The 21587-nt window shown below is 43.2% G+C and overlaps 2 protein-coding genes across 2 annotated transcripts; one reads left to right on the top strand and one right to left on the bottom strand.

The window, feature by feature from the left end:
* The first annotated feature begins 399 nt into the window (after positions 1-399).
* LOC306909450 (uncharacterized protein) lies at positions 400-2398 on the top strand. Its single transcript, XM_079483159.1, has 2 exons — positions 400-1234; positions 1343-2398. The coding sequence occupies exons 1-2, from the start codon at positions 404-406 to the stop codon at positions 1871-1873; spliced, it is 1362 nt and encodes a 453-aa protein (XP_079339285.1). The 5' UTR covers positions 400-403; the 3' UTR covers positions 1874-2398.
* Positions 2399-3927: 1529 nt separating this feature from the next.
* On the bottom strand, positions 3928-6644 carry LOC306909457 (metalloproteinase inhibitor 3-like). Its single transcript, XM_079483166.1, has 5 exons — positions 6450-6644; positions 5969-6051; positions 5649-5751; positions 5347-5468; positions 3928-4779 (listed from the first exon to the last, which is right to left on the bottom strand). The coding sequence occupies exons 1-5, from the start codon at positions 6574-6576 to the stop codon at positions 4609-4611; spliced, it is 606 nt and encodes a 201-aa protein (XP_079339292.1). The 5' UTR covers positions 6577-6644; the 3' UTR covers positions 3928-4608.
* Positions 6645-21587: the final 14943 nt, after the last annotated feature.

The raw sequence follows: 21587 nt of genomic DNA, 5'->3' as shown, positions 1-21587 counted from the left end.
GTTATACTCATATGCCAGTCTTGTTTCCGTATACCCGAAGCCGTCTCAAGTCTTAGTGTTTGTATTTGCTAGTCCTGTCGAGTGTTAGTCTTCAGTTTGTAGTGTTCGTGATTGTGTACTGTCTTTTACCCCCTCGTGGGTGTTTGTTTTCTGTTTTATTATTTATTAAAGTCTTTTGTTAACCCCTTCATCCCCGTGTCTGCCTGCACCTGGGTTCTTCCCTTACCAGTTTCCTGACAGAATGAACGAGCCAGAACAGAACCCAGCAGGCAGATTGGAGGCAAGGCGAGCAACCCAGGCTCGTCGCCTCCGGGGAGTACGTCAGGGGTACTTGGATGTGCTGGAGTATGGGGACCGCTTCTTTGAGGTGGCAGGGGAGATGGTCCACAGTGAACAGGAACAGATGGTCCTGTTCAATGGCGGCCTCAACCAACCTCTAGCGGGGTGGGAGATGGAAATGCTGAGACCGCTGGGCTTCTCCAACCTTATCAGGTATGCCATGAACCGGCCGGAGCCCAGGGTCTCAGTCCAGCCCAGTTTTTCCCCCCCGCTGGCCGCCATCCCCGAGGGCCGTACCCTGCGAGTCGGGGCTGTGGGCCTCTCCTCACCCTCTGCACACTTTGACTCTTCGAGCACGGAGCTAGTCATGCTCCCCACTGCTTCTCCGCAACCGGCTACACCCACCTTGAGCCGGTCAAAGAAGCCGAGGAGGGGTGTAATGTCGAGCCCGATGTTCCAGCCGGAGGAGTACACCGGGACTCAGCCCAAATATTTTTTGGGGGGGCGCCGTGGGAGGAGGAGGGCCCGATCGTCTAGAGGGCCTCCTGATGTCCCAAGTCCGGTGGTCCCGTCGAGTCCGGTGGTCCCGTCGAGTCCGGTGGTCCCGTCGAGTCCGGTGGTCCCGTCGAGTCCGGTGGTCCCGTCGAGTCCGGTGGTCCCGTCGAGTCCGGTGGTCCCGTCGAGTCCGGTGGTCCCGTCGAGTCCGGTGGTCCCGTCGAGTCCGGTGGTCCCGTCGAGTCCGGTGGTCCCGTCGAGTCCGGTGGTCCCGTCGAGTCCGGTGGTCCCGTCGAGTCCGGTGGTCCCGTCGAGTCCGGTGGTCCCGTCGAGTCCGGAGGTCCCGAGTCCGGAGGTCCCGAGTCCGGAGGTCCCGAGTCCGGAGGTCCCGAGTCCGGAGGTCCCGAGTCCGGAGGTCCCGAGTCCGGAGGTCCCGAGTCCGGAGGCTGCACCCACGCAAGTGCCAAGTCCTGCCCCCAGTCCTGCCCAGCCGGCCTTCCAGCCGGCGCCAAGTCCTGCCCAGCCGGCCTTCCAGCCGGCGCCAAGTCCTGCCCAGCCGGCCTTCCAGCCGGCGCCAAGTCCTGCCCAGCCGGCCTTCCAGCCGGCGCCAAGTCCTGCCCAGCCGGCCTTCCAGCCGGCGCCAAGTCCTGCCCAGCCGGCCTTCCAGCCGGCGCCAAGTCCTGCCCAGCCGGCCTTCCAGCCGGCGCCAAGTCCTGCCCAGCCGGCCTTCCAGCCGGCGCCAAGTCCTGCCCAGCCGGCCTTCCAGCCGGCGTCAGGCCATGTTCCGCAGCCGGGGACTCCTAGAGCCCCTGGGACTTCGCGCTCTCGAGCGCCGCCCCCCAGGGTGTCCCCTGGGACTCCGCGCTTCCGAGCGCCAGGGACAAGAACTGTTCCCCCTTATCCCAACCCCTTTGGACTTCCTCCCCTGGACTCTTGTGTTCCCCCTATGAACTTTTGTTTGCCTCCACCCCCCCTCCCTTGTTTGTTATTTTTAGTATGTCACCCCAACCCTTTTATCATGTATTCTTGTCTGCCCCTAATTGTGTTTACAATGTTTTGTTGGTTGTTGTCTGTTTCCAAGTCGGTCTTGTCTTGTTAGTGTTCTCCCTTGGTGAACGCCAGGGGGCGTTCATTAAGGGGGGGTCCTGTCATGATTCTGCCTAATCTTGTCTTGGTTTTCTGGTCTAGGGGCAGAATCATGACAGACCCACGTGTTTTATGTGGAGAGAAACATATTATGTTCAATCAGGACATGATATGTGTTCTCTCCAGTCTCGTCATTGGCCCCGCCCCTCTCGTTCCTAGTATTGCTTTCCTCCTGTGTCTCATGACCCACACCTGCCCATTGTTAATTATCCTTTGTCTGTCTCCCTATAAAACATCCTCGTGTTCATTGTCCTGTGCTCGTTCATTGTATGTGGTACGTGTTTCCTGGGTTATACTCATATGCCAGTCTTGTTTCCGTATACCCGAAGCCGTCTCAAGTCTTAGTGTTTGTATTTGCTAGTCCTGTCGAGTGTTAGTCTTCAGTTTGTAGTGTTCGTGATTGTGTACTGTCTTTTACCCCCTCGTGGGTGTTTGTTTTCTGTTTTATTATTTATTAAAGTCTTTTGTTAACCCCTTCATCCCCGTGTCTGCCTGCACCTGGGTTCTTCCCTTACCAGTTCCCTGACATGAAGATGCAGTACTGGAGGCACACACCCCTCCAGATAGTCCGCAAGATCAGAATATTCAAGAATACAATGTCAGACACAGCAGACAGTCTCTCAGACAGGAAAGGGAGAGAAGTAAAACGAGAAAAAGGCATTCAAAAGAAATAAAAACTTTGAAAGAGAAGCTTAAGAAGGTAACAAAGCAACGAAACAAACTGAGAAAAAAAATATGTCGAACCCGATTCTAAGCTACAGATTATGTGTTGCAGTATTGTTGTCAAGGAATGTCAATTTAAGATCACACCCAGTATGAAGTAGGCAGTGCAGGGCAATCACACATCCAACACACACACAGACACACACAAACAGACACACACACACAGACACACACACACACCACTTTAAAGTAAATGACTACTTACAAAGGAGGAAAGGAAGAGGAGAAGAGGTGGATGAGAAAAAGGAGAGCAGGAAGTGGTGTAGGGGAGCTAGATGAAAACAGAGGGGGAGGAGGGCCCTTGGTTTCCCTTATTGTTTTTTTGATAGTTGAAAACGGTGTATGTGCAATATGTTTATTAAAGTTTGCTTTACAGTAAGTTCAATATTCTAATAAGTAGTTTTAGCAGTAGTGTTTAAAAAGCACATTTGTTCAATAATCATCAATGCACACATATTTTTTGTCAACACCGTCAGTTTTTCGTCAACACCGTCAGATCTTTGTCAACAGCGTCAGATGTATGTTTTTGTAAATCTTTTGTGGAAAAAAAATATTCTTCCTTCAGTTTATGTTGTTTTTGTAATAAAGGACCATCTGATCTACATCCTCTTATGTCTTATTTATTTAAGGAATTTGTTTTTACAATATTGAAATTAAAATCAAAGTTTGAAAATGCAAATATTTAGAAATCTGGGTTTTCAGAATAGTGTGAAATCACAACTCAACTTTATATATTGTATTCTTTTTATATATCAGAGTAACTAAACACTATTACAACATACTTCCGAATTTAAGATTCTTGTTGGATTGGAAAAATTTAAATTGTATACTTTTTAGTGTGTCTGACGGAGTTGACACAAAGCCAGTTCTGAAGGGAAACATGTCTATTTGTTAAAAATGTGTTTTTATTTAGAACCTGTTCCTTTCCATGGTTAAATAGCTAAGATCTTTCTCTGCAGAAACATATAACTCTAATTGATATAGTGTGTATTTAAAAAAAAGTTTTTTAAAACGTGTTTTGTCCCGACTCTCAAGACTCTCAAGGTTTTTTCTTATATATTGAGCAAAAGGTTAAACCCTGAAGACATTTTTTCACAGCCTTCTTTGCTCATATTTACCAAAGGTGCCAGTTTTAGTGGAGGGAACTGTATATTCTTTGGTGGAGCAATCTTCCAAACAACCCCTAACAACGGCCTTATAACTGTTATAAAATATTTGTAAACCAAGGCTTCTTGGGGCTTAATGCTCTTTGTTCACTTGGAAATCTGTTTTGGCACCACATAAATGGGTCTTATGTTAACTTGTTACCTTTATTGTAGTCATGATCATACATGGTATTACGACCCCACAATAATAAGAGGATTCCATTTTGGCATTATTAAAATGATGTGTATCTTTTAGCCCAACACTTTCTCATCTAATAGTGTGAGTGTGAGTTACAATTTGTGAAAAGCTGAGAAATGTTCCTCTGCCATCAACAGATACCTGAACTAAAGGCTGTAACTATTCTCAAAGTGAACAGTATGATGAAGAGTGTACATTAAATACATGTTAAAAGCATCCATAGAATTCATAAGTGTAGATGATAATATGAAGGATTTATGTCAGCAGCTTTTTAAACATTATGATGTTTTTTTAATGTTGTCATTTTTCACATAATGCTTTTAGACATGTTGCTCAATATGCATTTTTATTGAATTCAAAGGTACTGAAAAATATCCTGTTTTTCCAAAGCAAACTTACTTTTCAATTACAATCAAATAGAAACATTTTTATTTTTAAATTCAAATGTGTTTAATTTGTCTATTGAAACAGTCAGTGGGGGAAGAATGGGATCTTTCCTCTCTCAGAGTTAAAACAGCAGTGTTAAAATGATTAAGAAAAGCACTCTTGAAGCTGAATTAGTTTTAGAAAGAACGACTATTCTCTTAATATCTTTATTAAGAATGAGAACATGCTGTTGTTTTAGGCAGTGCACATTGGATCATCATCAACTCTTGAAGCTGGCCAGTACCAGTAACAGATGCCGTCACTGTCCGCCAGACAGGCGTACTCCAGAGAGTGAGGAGAATGGGTATCCCACATACATTCATGATCATATTGGGGACAACATGGACTGCCAGAACACGTAGAGATCTGTGGAGATGACAGATTGACATGAGTTTGAACGGACATACAGTTTGACATTGACATGAGTTTTGTGTTTGACTGCTGTTAAAGGAATAGTTCAGCAAGACCATACAGTTTATATTCAGTTATGTTTTCTTCATCCTCATGTTGCTCCAAGAGATGCAAAGTAACATTTAGAGACTGAAAGCCTCGGTCCTTGTTCACTTTTTTTTGTATGTTTTACTTATAGTCAATGTTTTCTTGTACAGCTGCTTTGTAACAATGAAAATTTTAAAAAGCGCTATGTAAATAAAGCTGACTTTCATTTGTGTTCTTCAAAAGTTTTTCAGTAACATTATGACTTTTGTGTTTCCCATAACAAAACGAGTAGTGCAGTTTAAGAACAGCAGAACCGACCAAATCATGACAGAAGTTTTATCTTTGGGTGAACTTACTGTTTTAATAAAGCTAAGTGCTTTCTCTTTAATGCCTGCATGGCAGCGGTTGGTTTATTCTTGAAACTAGGCCATTTTGGTAGAAAATTGTGTATATCAAAGTCAAATTTTTAAGGTTTTGTATGCCGTATATCATTACCGTGCAGTTGCAGCCCATCTTATACGTTTGTTTGAAGTTTTCTTGTTCCGTTAAGGAGAGATCATCCCATCGCTGGACAAGGCCACACATCGCAACCTCGATCCCATATTTAACCTGGTGTCCTTTAAAAAAAAGTGGAAATGGTAAATTCGCTGGAGTCTATGACAAATAATTATTTACACTCATATGCTTTGCCTCACAAGTACCACTAATAAAAAATTATGAAATAAAACAATAAGGCAATAAGAATTGTCAGGTTTTTTATGGTACGTTTAGATTCAATGTGAGACGCAGAGGTTTACCTGTAATCACGTATCGCCCCTTATCCAGTGTGATGCGACACGGTGATTGTGGATTTGTGTTGACGTATTTAATGTGCATTGCATTGTTAGAACCTCTCAATACCTGAAAGAGGAATTTACATTATGATGCAAACATTTTATATTGTTAGTATTTTATTGTGAATATTCTGCAAACTTGACATTTGTGATTCTCCTTCTTTTTCATTTTTCAAGATAAATATTCTGAAGATGAAAGACTAACATTATCTGGCATTCAATTTAATGGATTCTGATTCATTTGAGAAATATGGACGCTTGAAAGTGCAAGTAGATTCGCTCACCTTGATGTTTTTGATTTCATACCGAAATAAGTTGTGTTGACCCTTAACAGGACCACTCTTTCCAGTTACGTCAGCTAAAATCACTGATGGAAAATAAAGAGGAATAAATGTTAGAAATGCTGTTTTGTCTAAACATCCTGAACACGACTATTCAGCGCTGTGGAGTTTTCACACACTCACTAATATATTGTTAATATGAGATATTTCACTATTATTGTCCCCTTACAACATTCAACAGTGGACATTGTTGTTTGTTTCTGAATCATGAACATTTCCAGCACAAACTGTCAATAGCACTTCTACAATTGCTTGTTTGGAAATGAAATACTGGTATTAAATATTCTCATGATTAATAGATAAATGACAAATCAACTGAAATAAAGCGTTTCCTTCAGATAAATGTGTTCTGCAGTTTAGAAAATTTCATACAAAAAATATTGGAAAAGTTTTGGAAATAATGTAGATGTTAGATTTGACGTACCTGTTTCAGAAGTGCAGAATTGATCTTGAGGGTGACGTTGGCTACATTTGCAGCTCTCTGCTGTCTGTATATTCAGCCCGACAGACAAGAAGATCAGCACAACACCCAACAGTGTGAAGCCCATCATGTACAGCAGAAGTCAAAGGATTGGGTTTGATTTACAGACTGTGATTGAATTTCTCCTTTTCTCTTAATGGAAGTGGATGCACTTTATAGTTCACATGTCTGAGGGCGGGATCTGCCCCTCCCACCAAACAAACCCCTCCCACATTCTTGTGTGTTTATTAGTTGGTCCTGCATATTAAACGATAAAATACTAGAATACAATAATGTATAATGCCAAGTGTTGTGAAAGAATAAAACAGTCTGTAATCTATTACAGGTCGGTGCATTTTTTATTCTTTTTTGAATATTTGGGTAAACCTGAATACCAGGAAAGTTAGAATCCTGTCTGTCTGGGTCACTGGTGTGGTGTGTGGGACAGAGTATTTCAGCTCAGGTGTGTGGAGTGAACATCACTACAAGATACATTTTCTGTTTTACAGACTGTCCACGTAAAAGCATTGTACTGTTTTTTACCAAATTTTTTAAATGAGAAAAATTAGGAAACCATGTAATTTTACAGTTAATTCCAGTTTTTAACAAGTTTTTATCTTTTTAAAGTTTTTTTTTTAAATATGGTCAACAACTGGAGAATTACAGAAAAATACAGCAAATTGACAAGAAAACCAGGTAAATTTTGTATATACAGTATATCCTGTATTTGTCACTCCAGCTGAAAATTGCTTTTCTGACATAAATGATTTAAGGGATCGGTCACCCAAAAACAAAATTTCTATCATAATTTACTCTTGACAACAACCTCTTGACAGTTTAAACCTGTATTTCTTTCATTCTTCTGCAGAACAGATAAGATATTATGAAGAATGATGGAAACCAAAAAATGTTGGTCCCTTTTGACTTCTATTGTATGGGAACAAAACCAATGCTGGTCAACAGGTACCACATTAATTTTGTCATTAATATTCTTCAAAATATATTTTGTGTTCTGCAGAAGAAAGAAAAACATGCAAGTTTGAAATAACAAGATTCTGTCATGAATGTTTGTTTGGGGGTGAAATGACGTAAGTTTGGAATACGTTATAATTCCTTAAGTGCAATTTGCAGCTTTCTAAAAGTCAAATGTGTATTCAAAAGTGGACACTGCAGCTGGCAGATGCTGTATGTCAAACAGGCGCTCCGCTCAGAAAGCAGCCGAGCCAAATACTCTGTTAGTGAGGGACTCTATTGTCAGAAACATTCGTAGCAGGGCAACACTTACATGCTGTATTCCTCAAGCAATGATTGCTGATGTAAACAAGTGAACTGTCAAACATCCTGACACAACATCTGTAAATCACATTGTCATACATGAGGCGACATTTTTTCTTTGAAAAGAGCAGTCAGAGCTCCTTAAAAGGGATTTCAATGGACTCTTAGAAACGCTAAGAAAGCTGAAAGTTCATTCAATCATCAGTGGACCTCTCACAGCTCGAGGAACAAATATGTTTTCTCAGCTACTCAGTCTGAATACACGGCAGCAAAAAAATTGCAACATGTGAAGACTGAACTTCAATCTCTTCTGAAGTCAAAGATAACTTCTACAACAGGTGGCCTCCTCCCAAACAAACTTGGTTCAAGAGTGCTAAAGGACGATAACCTTTTTTCTCTCTATCACCTATTAGCAGAGTGTGCCAGTCAGTCCACTCCTGAATGGCACACATACACCTGGCCTCAGTTACCACAGGAGTTCACATCAGCAGTCGGATGGACACTTGGATAACACCCCTCAGCCACAACAACAACTGCTCACGGTCACCACTCAGGCTGTATCCTGCCCAGTGACATCACATCAGTTGGACTGTGTCGAAGACTCAACACCCAAGGACGTTTCTGTACATAACAACCGGGAGAGGCAAGATAACATACTTAAACCTCCACAAACTGCAGACTTACGGTTCCTCTACTATCTCTCTCTCTGTCCGACATCACCTCTTTTGAGGTTCTCAGAGAAAATAACTAGTGTTTCCGGGAACAAAGCTCCCCAATCTGAATCCACAAGTTTCTACTGAAAAACTGTGTGCCCCTCAACCACCAAATCCTCCCGGTCCAGCTCGTCCACTCCTCCTTCTGAAGGAGCTCTCCGGCCTCTGCCACAACAACGCCAGGCATCACACCAACCCCCATCCGCTGAAGGTGAAGAACACAAGACTGGTAACTGATATGCATTGGTCCCCGTTTAGATAGCAGCAACAATCATAAATGTTTACAGAACAAGTGGGAACTCAATGTTCCTTTAGCTTTCCCTATATCTGTCCTGATATGTAAAAGGAAAACTAAGACCGTTTCCAGACGTATGGCAAACCTATCTAATCTAATGCCTATTGGAGGTCACTCTGAGAATGATGGTGGGGAAACAGTTACTATTAAATTACATCCGTTCACTAAAACACAAATCCTTTTTGGTTAAAGACCTCATCACCAGTAACAGCCTGGACTTCATGTTTCTAAATGAAACTTGGTTAGATGACAGATGTAGTGCTACAATCCTCAATGAATCAGCCCCCCAAACTGAACTTTAATAATGTCTGCAGAGCTATTAGGAGAGGTGGAGGAATAGCTGCTCTATTTAAAGATCTTTTTCAATGCAAGCAAGTGTTACTTGGTGATCACCCATCCGTTGAATACTTGAGTGTTGACTTAAAAGGTGAACCATGCATTCTCTTTACTATTATTTACAGACCTCCCAAATACTCCTCAGTCTTTGTTGAGGACTTTTTAGAACTGCTGTCTGCTATTTCTTCTGAACTGGATTGCTTTGTTATTACTGGAGATTTAAATATTCATGTAGACAAGACATAAAACAACACTGCAAGTGAACTCTTGAATGTTTTGAACACTTTTGATCTGACCCAGCATGTGCACGGCCCCAAACACAATCCTGGACACACTCTGGATCTGCTCAATAGCAAACATTTCATCCACCTCTCTTAGAGATGTCTGTCTGATCATTTCTGTATTTTCTTTGATATATCGATCAGTCCTGCCACTGAAGATAGACCTGTCTCTGTAAAAAGGAGGTTCATAAATTAGAACACCAGGGAGCTAATTATGAATTTATTAGTCAGTGTTGGTTTCCCTTTTGGTGTTCTAAGAACGTCTTTTCAGATTTAATTTTTTTGCAAACAGAAAATAACGTTCCCAGAACGTTGCAGGCTGTTTTTTCAATCGGCCATATCACACAGAGCTTCCACATATGGAAGAGTACTTACAGAATAGAATCGCACCCTTCAAATATCTGTCTTTAGTTTGATCACATTTATTAAAGGCATTTTAATGTTGAATACTGCGAAATACATCTCTTCTAATATCTTTATTAGAAGGAAAAAAGTCACTCTCCCGTACCTTCTCTGGATCTATTCCACATTGGTGGAATGATCTACCAGCTGCTACAAGATCAGCAGACTCGGTTGCCATCTTTAAAAAACACCTAAAAACACATCTCTTCCGTCAACACGTCTCTGATTGATTTATCCTAATTCTCTTCTTTATAAAAAAAAAAAACACTTACTAACCTCGCTATTCTTATCTTTGTATACTGTGCTAGGCTTTAATAGACTAGTTTGATGCACTTATGTATTTTGTTGCCTATGTTGTTATAATTGCTTCCAATGTTTCCTCATCTGTAAGTCACTTTGGATAAAAGCGTCTGCTAAATGACTAAATGTAATGATGTAAATATTTAATAGATGCGTATATCGAGCTGCAGCGGACTCATTTAAAATACTTAACCATGAGATACATGAATGAGATAATATATCATGCTTATATGTTTATGACAACCACAAAATCATTCAGACATCGCTATGAGTTATATCAGGGTTTGTGTGTGTAAGTTTAGACGCTCCAAATGAGTGCTTTAGTCATGTTTTCATGTTCAGTTTAAATCTGCTAACATAGCGGCACTTTATTTCGAAAAATCCCCTGGTGAAAAAAATATATACTTTTTTGTATTTCAAATATATTTTATTTTTTAACAATACACTATAAATATACTAACAAAATATAGCTCACTTTTAAATAAATTAAAAGCTGTTTGCTCATCCACAGATGTGTAAGCCACCAGTGTCATAATTTCACAGAATGTTCCATCACTTAACTGTACAACAGAATTATTTCTCTTTTTAAGAGTCGTGTTATTATATGAATGATAAATAACACTGCTACAAATGAAACGGTCATAAAATAAACCTAAATGTACAATGTCTCCTGTGAAATGTTGAATAAGCCATCCTCTGCACCAAAGTTGTTCTGGCTTTCTTTGGGCAACCAAAAGCTTTGACATTATTTGGAAAATCCTTTGACATTTTTGTTAAGCCAGATCTACCTTGGAGTTTGTCAAATAGTTTTATGATGTTGTCATTAGCATTTGCCATTATAGTCCGTGCTTTTGTTGAAAGACCCCTCCACCTAAGGAATCTCTTTACTATTTGATCAGACACATGTGTTGTTCCATTAAAAAAATTATGCAAAGTCCCATTGAATGATTTAAAAGGAAATGTGGATGTTGCCCACAATGGTCCCCAGTTGTGCACACTTGCTGCCATGTGCATTAACAAATGTACATTGAAAGAGACATTTCTAGCACCATAAAGTTTCTCAAAATTACGTACAAACTTTCGAAGAGCTTGTTCTGCTTTATCCACATGGGTCACTTTGATTGCATCCTGCAGAAGAGTGTGGATTGCAAAAACAAATAAAAAAAGATGACTCCAGTACTTCTTTTTTAAAATGCCACTCAAAACGGGCAAAGCATAAAACAACAAAAATGACCTCCATTCAGTTGCCTTCCAGAATTTTCTGTCCTTAACTGATCTTGGTGCTCTTGTGACCTCCACAGGTGGTCTAATGGCCAACAGGGCCTTGTCTATGTCACTGACCTTGGAGCCCAAGTACCATTCCTCTTTATGGTGCTTACTATCTAACCACAGATATGTAATCTGTTTAGTAACACCAAGGCAAACACAGTGCTGGTAGTCTGGAACAAATCCATTGATCATGTTAAAACTCTCAAGTTCCATGAGAGGGGATGGGCCTTTCACACCCATTATTGGTTTCTCAGGGGTTGCCAGCATTGCATGGCGGAAATGATCTGTCTCTGTCCTTAAAGGTGGTTCTGGGGTTTCCCCATACGTATGGGCCACCACCACAGTGGAGGTAGATGTCACACCAGTATTTTCCATTAAACTGTTTTGGATTTTTCAGGAGGGGACGGGCAGCTGAATCTGCAGAGCAGAGGAGTGAATGAATTTTGCTTATGTGCTCTGTGTTTTCAGAGTCCCTCCATGTAACACCAACCTGTTCTAGTTCTTTGAGCTGGGCAACAAAAGCAGTTAAAAAGGTTATCATATTTGGCTTGTTGTTACCAAGCCATAAGCATGGAATGCATATATTTGCTTGACGTTCTTTTGAAGAAATTTCTTTAATTTGACACTGGATTGGCCATATCTGAACATTATTAGTTTTGATAACTGGAATTCCATCACAATTCCACAAGATTGAAAGGTCATCAGCCCCCAGTTGTCCACTTTGCTGGTTTTTTCGATATTCTACCCCACACCGAATATCAGAAAGAATGCCAGGATTTGATTCCTTTCTATCTAAATGTATTTCATTGTTTTCCAAAATGTCCACTATTTGTGCTGATAGGCTAAGAACAAGAAAGTCAGACCCAACTCTTAGGTTGTTCTCAATGTCAAATTCAGCATTACAAGAAGAACAGGTTTTTTGGTGCTATCCCAGTGGGTCCCATGTAGTTGATGCAACAGAAGATTAAAAATTGTGATTCCTGTAAGCTTTGTTAATTAATGGTAAAAGATGGGTTATTAAAAATTTTACTGTCACCATGAACAAGCAGAATGCACAGATCTGTAATTACACAGTACCTCCACAGGTTTGAGTCTTTATTTCGATCTTGGATTTTCTCCTCTCCGACTCTCTGTTGTTCACCATCATGTTCCTCTCTGTCCTCATGTTCACCTTCATCATCTTCATGTCTGTCCTCCTGTACATTTTCATCATCTTCCTCTCTGTACTCTTGTTCATCTTCATAATTTTCCTCTCTATCCTCCTGTTCATTTTCATCATCTTCCTATCTGTACTCTTGTTCATCTTCATCATCTTCCTCTCTATCCTCCTCTTCATTTCCATCATCTTCCTATTTGTCCTCTTGTTTATCTTCATCATCTTCCTCTCTGTACTCCTGTTCATCTTCATCATCTTCCTCTCTGTACTCTTGTTCATCTTTATAATTTTCCTCTCTGTCCTCATGTTCATCTTCATCATCTTCCTCTCTGTACTCCGGTTCATCTTCATCATCTTCCTCTCTGTCCTCATGTTCATCTTCATCATCTTCCTCTCTGTACTCCTGTTCATCTTCATCATTTTACTCTCTGTACTCTTGTTCATCTTCATCATCTTCCTCTCTGTCCTCATGTTCATCTTCATCATCATCCTCTCTGTACTCCTGTTCATCTTCATCATTTTCCTCTCTGTCCTCATGTTTATCTTCATCATCTTCCTCTCTGTACTCCTGTTCATCTTCATCATTTTCCTCTCTGTCTTCATGTTCACCTTCATCATCTTCCTCTCTCTACTCCTGTTCATCTTCATCATCTTCCTCTCTGTCCTCATGTTCATCTTCATCATCTTCCTCTCTGTACTCCTGTTCATCTTCATCATCTTCCTCTCTGTCCTCATGTTCATTTCCATCATCTTGCAATCTGTCCTCCTGTTCATTTTCATCATCTTCCTCTCTGTCCTCATGTTCATCTCCATCAGCATCCCCTCTGCTCTCCTGTGCACTTCCATCATCATCTTTTATGTTCTGTCCTTTTTCTTTCTCTCCCTGCTTATTTTTGTTACAGTCTTGCTGGCTTCTTTCCATTTCTTTGCATTTGGAATCTGATACAAATGTATGGAAAAAAAGTGCAGTTTCAGTTATAAAACAGCAGTGGCATCTAACAACAAAAAAGTAGTATTTAGGACAAATATAAAATAATTTTTAATAATATTAAACTATACTTGAACTATACAGTCTAAACATTCTGATTACATATAAAAGTTATAAAACATGCTTTCTGTTTTGCATAAACATTTTTCTCTAAAAAGCATACCTTTTCACACACTTTTCTTCTGTATAAAGATGAGGTAGTAGCTGGAGATGTACAAAGAAATCTCTTGTATAATAATTTTTGTGGTTTCTGCAAACACAGTACGAACAACATTAACTTAAGTTTAAACAGATATATAAGCAGAAGTGAGTACACCTCTATTCAACAGCAAATACAGGTTAAATAAAACTAAACACATACTCCTCACTGTATTTGCGTTATTTTTAAAAGGATATTTTATCCTAAAATAAAAATGTTGTCTTTTACTCAACCTCCACTTGTTATAAACCTGTGTACATATTTTATGCTGAACAAAAATAAAGTTATTTTATTGAATGTTAGCAAGTACCATGTTTTAGGTCTACAATGACTTCCCTAGTAGAAAAGGAAGTTTTCTAAAACTATTATGGAAGTCAATGAGGCTCAAAATGTGGTAGTTGCTTACATTCAATAAAATATCTTTATTTGTGTTCAGCATTGTCACGGGACAGAAGGACTCAGATGCAGGATAGAGCAAAAAATAATTTATTGTAAGAACAAAACAAAAGGATAACAGAAAAAGCAAAGCACTCCGAGTGCCTGTGTCCGCTGGGACAGTGGACAGAGAGTAACGCCGAAGGACGTCCGACCAGAAGCTCTCTATGCAGTCTCACTGTCCGGAAAAGCATAAACTATTTCCTCGACTGATGGCCCTGGGCAGAAAAGATGTACAAATCTCCTTAGCAAACAAGTCTGTAAGAACACAATTAGTCCAGCGGCAAGTTATACAGTCATAAATCACACTGTACACGAGACATACCCACACAGACCAAACGAAAAGACACGGTTAAATAGGAGTAAGGTAACGAGTAACAGGTGCGGGCTGATTTGGTGCGAAGTGCAACAATTAGCTAATGGCTGCCCAGCCGAGTGAACTAAACAAACAGGCATAGAACGTGACAGAATCCCCCCCCCCCAAGATGCCTCTTGGCATCAACGAGAGCTATTCACGAGAGCGGAGGAACTGGTCAATGAGGGCGCGGTCTAGTATGTCGCGAGCCGGAACCCAGCATCTCTCCTCCGGACCGTAGCCCTCCCAGTCTACTAAATATTGATGGCCTCTACCCCGTCGCCTCACATCGAGGAGCCGTCGTACAGTGTAGGCGGGCGACCCCTCGATGAGTCGAGGGGGCGGAGGGGCGGATGTTAGGGGTTGGAGAGGGGAGTGAACAACAGGTTTAATCTTGGATATGTGGAACACCGGGTGAACCCTTTTGAACGTGGGGGACAGTTTGAGCCGAACCGTCACAGGGTTGAGAATCCTGGTGATGGGGTAGGGGCCGATAAATTTGGGTCCCAGTTTACGTGCGGGCAGTCTTAGAGGTAGGTCGGAGGTGGACAACCAAACCTTCTGACCGCGCACGTAAAGTGGGGGTTTAGAGCGGTGGCGGTCAGCCGACGCCTTGTTACGTTCGCTAGTACGGACGAGGGCTCGTCTAGCGATCCTCCACGTGCGGAGGCATCTACCGATGAATGCGTGAGCAGAAGGGACGGTGGCATCGGCTTCCTGTGAGGGGAATAACGGGGGTTGGTAGCCTAAACAGCACTGGAAAGGCGATAGTCCCGTAGACGACACCGGGAGAGAGTTGTGAGCGTACTCGACCATAGCAAGCTTGGAACTCCAAGACAGCGGTTCCGCTGAGGCCACACAACGCAGGACCCTCCCGAGGTCCTGATTAGCCCGCTCAGACTGGCCGTTAGTCTGCGGGTGGTAACCGGAGGATAGGCTTGCCGTCGCCCCCAGAAGCCGACAGAACTCGGTCCAAAACCTGGATGTAAATTGAGGACCTCTGTCAGAAACCACGTCCGCCGGGAGGCCGTGAATACGGAAGACGTGATCTAACACAATGGCCGCTGTCTCCCTCGCTGATGGTAATTTGGGGAGGGGAATAAAATGAACCGCCTTCGAGAACCTGTCCACCACCGTGAGAACCACCGTGTTGCCACGGGACGGAGGAAGCCCCGTGACAAAGTCAATGGCGATGTGAGACCAGGGTCTTGAAGGGGTGGGCAGTGGCCGGAGAAGTCCTGCCGGGGGGCGATTGGAGCTTTTGCTCACTGCGCAAACCGGGCAGGCCAAAACAAACTCACCAACATCCCGCGCCATGGACCTCCACCAAAACCGCTGCTTGACTAGCGAAAGGGTGCGAGCCCTTCCGGGGTGGCAAGCAAGACCGGAGGAGTGCCCCCACTGGAGGACGCTGGTTCGGACCGACTGCGGAACAAACAACAAGCCCTCTGGGCAGTCTACAGGAACGGGGACGCCGCTCAACGCGTCGCGGACCTTTGACTCCACCTCCCAGGTGACCGCCGCAACCACTCGGCCAGGGGGTACGACCGGCACCAGGGAGGGACCGACCGTCTGGGGCTCAAAGACCCGCGAAAGCGCATCCGGTTTGCCGTTCTTACTACCCGGGCGATAGGAGATGTTAAAATTAAAACGCCCAAAGAAGAGAGCCCAGCGGGCCTGCCGGGAATTTAATCTCTTAACGGAGCGGATATATTGTAAGTTCTTATGGTCTGTCCAAACCAAAAAAGGAACCTTAGTGCCCTCCAGCCAGTGGCGCCACTCCTCCAGCGCCAACTTGACAGCCAACAACTCCTTATTACCGATATCGTAGTTCCGCTCCGAGGGGGTAATGCGGCGGGAGAAGAACGCGCATGGGTGCACCTTGTCGTCAGTGGGGGATCGTTGGGACAAAATCGCCCCCACTCCTGTCTCTGAGGCATCCACCTCCACAATAAACTGACGGGAGGGGTCGGGGTTGCGGAGGATGGGGGCAGAGACAAAGAGGCTCTTTAACCTAACAAAAGCCTTCTGAGCCTGTTCTGACCATGAAAATCGTCTAAGAGTGGAGGTGAGATTTGTTAGAGGCAGGGCGATCTGGCTAAAACCTCGAATAAACCGCCTGTAGAAATTGGCAAACCCCAGGAACCGCTGGACAGCTCTACGATTCTCTGGGGTGGGCCAATCCGCAACAGCTTCTACCTTGGTGGGGTCCATTCGAATACCCTCTGGCGACAAGATAAAGCCCAGGAACGGAACCGACCGTGCGTGGAACTCGCACTTCTCCACCTTAGCAAATAAGCGATTCTCTAGCAACCGGCGTAGCACCTGCCGAACGTGCTGGACATGATCCTGTTCGTTCTGAGAAAAGACTAAAATGTCGTCGAGGTAGACGAAAACAAAACGGTTGACCATGTCCCTGAGCACGTCATTGACGAGTGCCTGGAAGACCGCGGGAGCGTTCGACAGGCCGAAAGGCATAACCCTATATTCGAAATGGCCTGTAGGGGTGTTAAAAGCGGTCTTCCATTCATCCCCCTCTCTAATTCTAACTAGGTTATAAGCATTGCGCAGGTCTAACTTTGTAAAGATGGTAGCCCCCTGCAAGAGCTCAAAAGCTGAAGACATCAGAGGCAAGGGGTGGCTATTCTTAACCGTGATGTCATTCAGCCCCCGATAATCTATACAGGGGCGGAGGGACCCATCCTTCTTCTCCACAAAGAAAAACCCCGCCCCAGCAGGTGAGGAAGAGGGACGAATGTGGCCGGCTAAGAGAGAGTCACCTATATATCTCTCCATGGCCTCCCTCTCGGGGCCAGAGAGCGAATAAAGGCGCCCCTTAGGTGGAGAAGTACCAGGTAACAAATCAATCGCACAGTCGTAAGGGCGGTGCGGAGGGAGAGATGACGCCCGGGACCTACTGAATACTGCTCTTAGGTCATGATAAACTGCCGGCACCCCAGTCAGGTTAACCGGCTCCTCCTGTAACACAGAGACAGATATTAGAGGGGACAAGGCAGACGATAAACACTGAGACAAACAAAAAGAACTCCATTCCACAACAACATGGTTAATCCAGTCAATGAGGGGGTTGTGCTTAGTAAGCCAGGTATGGCCCAACACCATGGGAGCGGAGGGAGAGTGAATAAGGAGGAACTGGATCTCCTCAGTGTGGTTGCCAGAGGTGGTTAGCAACACCAGTCCAGTAATGGAAGTGATCCTTGTTAGGGGGGTACCACAGAGTGTTCTGGCAGCAATGGCTTCAGTTAGAGGCGCGATGGGAATATTCCAGCTTCGAGCCAGTTCGATGTCCATGAAGTCCCCCTCCGCTCCAGAGTCAATGAGAGCCTTGACTGAGTGACTCACCCCCCCCGACCGGAGGACGGCCGTAAGAGTCGTCCGACCACTAGGGGAACAAGGAGCAGCGGTCGCGCTTACCCTGCGCGGCATCGGTATGGCAGGAAGTTGCTTCCGTAGTTGGCAGGCAGTAACGACATGCCCAGCCTCTCCACAGTAGAGGCACAAGCCGTTGGTAATGCGATGACGCCGCTCCTGGGCTGAGAGATGGGCGCGGCCAATCTGCATCGGTTCCTCCTCAGCGAAGACGAATCGAGGAGGCGTTACGATCCTGGTTGTGGGAGGCGCCCCGTAGTTCTCCCTCGCCTCAGTCCCTTGGCGGTGTTGAGACCGAAGCCCCATGCGGAAGTCAACCCGCATAGCAAGATCCACCAAGCCATCGAGTGTAGCGGGGAGTTCTAGCGAGTAGATCTCATCCTTAATGTGCTCCGCCAACCCATGGAGGAAATGGTCCCACTGTGCCTTCTCATTCCAGCCACACGAGGAGGCGAGTGTGCGGAACTCGATGGCGTACTCCGACACTGACCTTGAACCCTGGCGAAGAAGCGACAGTGCTCGGGCCGCCTCGTTGCCCAACGCCGACCGGTCGAAAACCTTGCGCAGCTCCTGAGAGAAACTGTCGTAGGAGTTACAACACTCCTTCTTACTGTCCCACAGCGCTGTTCCCCACTCCCTGGCGATGCCAGCCAGGTGCATGATCACAAAAGCAACCTTGGACTGTTCGGTGGAGAAGCAGGAGGGCTGCAATGAGAAAGTCATGGAGCATTGTGACAAAAAGGAACGGCAGACGGTGGGCTCACCAGCGTACGGAGTCGGAGGATTGAGACGAGGTTCCGCACGGCGTGCCACAGACGCCTCTGCCACGGCTGGGGTAGCGCTCGCAGGACCCGCCAGTGGAGCGGCCGTGATCAGGTCGAGGCGTTGGGCGATGCCGGCAAGCTGCTGCGCCAGGTTGGTTATTCCCTGGCGGGTCTCCGCGATCTCGTCCTGTTGGCGTCCCAACAGTACGCCCTGTTGAGCAATGGCCCGGCGGATCTCTAGGTCACCTGCTGAGTCCATATCTGGTGGGTATGTTCTGTCACGGGACAGAAGGACTCAGATGCAGGATAGAGCAAAAAATTATTTATTGTAAGAACAAAACAAAAGGATAACAGAAAAAGCAAAGCACTCCGAGTGCCTGTGTCCGCTGGGACAGTGGACAGAGAGTAACGCCGAAGGACGTCCGACCAGAAGCTCTCTATGCAGTCTCACTGTCCGGAAAAGCATAAACTATTTCCTCGACTGATGGCCCTGGGCAGAAAAGATGTACAAATCTCCTTAGCAAACAAGTCTGTAAGAACACAATTAGTCCAGCGGCAAGTTATACAGTCATAAATCACACTGTACACGAGACATACCCACACAGACCAAACGAAAAGACACGGTTAAATAGGAGTAAGGTAACGAGTAACAGGTGCGGGCTGATTTGGTGCGAAGTGCAACAATTAGCTAATGGCTGCCCAGCCGAGTGAACTAAACAAACAGGCATAGAACGTGACAAGCATAACAAATAAATGTCAACAGGTTTGTAACATGTAGAGGTTGACCAAAATTGAACTTACCTTATAAGTGGAACAATGTATAATCGGTTTCAATGTGTCCAATTTAATCAGTTTTGATTAACACACATATTAAGGGTGCAGTTTTGTAACAATTCTACATCAAGATATCCAAAAACTACAGGCCATTTTCAATATTTTGTTCTGCTGAGTACTTACAATATCTAAATTGTTTCCAACTACTTGTAAATCGTGAGAAAATCACCAATCTAAACAGTGACACGGCTATCTGCTGTGCAGTCGGCTATCAATGGTGTCATATCTGCGTTACCCTTTGTTACCACCTTTACTGACGTAGAAACTGCTTGATATGTCATTTTTTTCCACTGCAGAGCTGGTAATGGAGCTCTTTGAAATTAACTTGCTAACATGTCACTCACTGGCTTTCTAACTCAAAATGGTTGCATACTTTTAATCTTTCATTGCGGTTCTTAGAAACATTTGTCTCAGCAGTGGGAAAGTGATATACGTCAGTATATGTATGTAGATGTATGTTAAACTCTTTGTGTCGGTCATGTTTATGACAGAAAATGCTACACTGTTCAGCTATCTATTGTCTATTCTGTTAACAGATGCTGTTCTACTGGAGTTTCCACAGACAACTGCTTCTGAAGTGCGAGTAGCATTCAGACGCAAGTGCAATAACCAGCAGTTCAGCCAGAAAAAAATATCATAATGTTTAAATATGTATTTCTGAACATGTTTATGTTTAGAGCGTTGGTGTGGTCAGTGGTTTGAAGTTTTTCAGTGTTATTAAGTTAAGTAAATTCGTACTGTTTTTTCAAGTTGTAATATCATTCAAGTTTTTTTGCTGAAACAACTGTAAGTTTAAACACATTTTTGAATGTGTGAATAAAATATGTCCTTTCATTAATGATCTTATTTATTTATAATGGACATCACAACAGCCCCCTAGGTAGTTTCGCCTAGTATACTTATAACATATTACATCATTATTACACAATTTAATGTTTGTAAGTATATTGTAAAACATACTATAGCTATGCAATAAGCTGTTGTTTTTTATTACATTGTGCAATTTTTAGTATTTCAATATAACAATCATACAGTATACTATTACTGCAAAATAAACATATGCATGGTATATTGATTACACATTTGAAACAAACTCATTTGTAATGTACTTTTAACAGACTTTTATTTCACAAATGAAGCACATCATTAATTTGTTTATAAAAGAATATGCTTAAAGTATGCTAAACATACTTGAAGTTGTTCCACTGTAGAACATGAAAGTACACTAAATGCACTTGAAATTGTGCTTTATCACAATTAAAATTCAACTTTAATATATTGAGTACAAAATTAGTATTCCCAAAATAGCACTCTTTAAGTTAACTAATCATCAACATACTTAAAGTAAACTGATCATTAGTCTGATTGTAAGTACACTTTAGTATACCAAAACTTATTATACTTGGCATATGATTTTTTCACCAGGGTCTGCTGCTACATACATGTATAATAGACCGCCCCCGTCTGGATCTTCCTTCTGAAATAAACAGTACGATAAGTGGTGTTTTGTATAAATATATGCTATTGCCACATATTGACTTTCCAACTTCCAGATTTCAGAATAAACCAACAACAGAAAACAAATGCAGAAAATGTGTATAAACATGTATGTACCTGAAACCACTTGTGTTTGAGGTTCTCATCCAGATCAATACGATCTTCTGGGCCCAGTTTTTCAAAAGGTTTAATCCGGATAAACTTGATCCGGATTTAGTAATCCTTTTTTTGCGATCCGTGATCACGTAATCCAGTTTACTTTTGGAGCCAGTTTTTTAAAGCAACATCGGATTGGATCAATCTGATCCAGATAGGAACTTTTCAGGATCACCAAATCTGGATAACCAGTGCTCAAACAGGATAGGAACTCACAATGTAGAACTATAGATATGTAAAGAGCAACAAGTAGAATAGCCAGTGTGGGATCAATATAAGTTTATTTTGATTTGAAATGAAAACACACACATTTAAAAAAAACTAAAAACAAGAAAAACCCCACCCCATCCTCTTCCTGCAGTCTGCTCATCTGAGACCTACAACACAAACACTGTACATTGAGGATATTTATAACAAGTATCAAGTACAGATATATTGAATAAAAAAAAGACTTACT

The sequence above is a fragment of the Barbatula barbatula genome (assembly GCF_947034865.1).
Source record: "Barbatula barbatula genome assembly, chromosome: 20".
Classification (NCBI taxonomy): Eukaryota; Metazoa; Chordata; class Actinopteri; order Cypriniformes; family Nemacheilidae; genus Barbatula; species Barbatula barbatula.
This window is presented reverse-complemented; position numbering and strand designations above follow the sequence as displayed.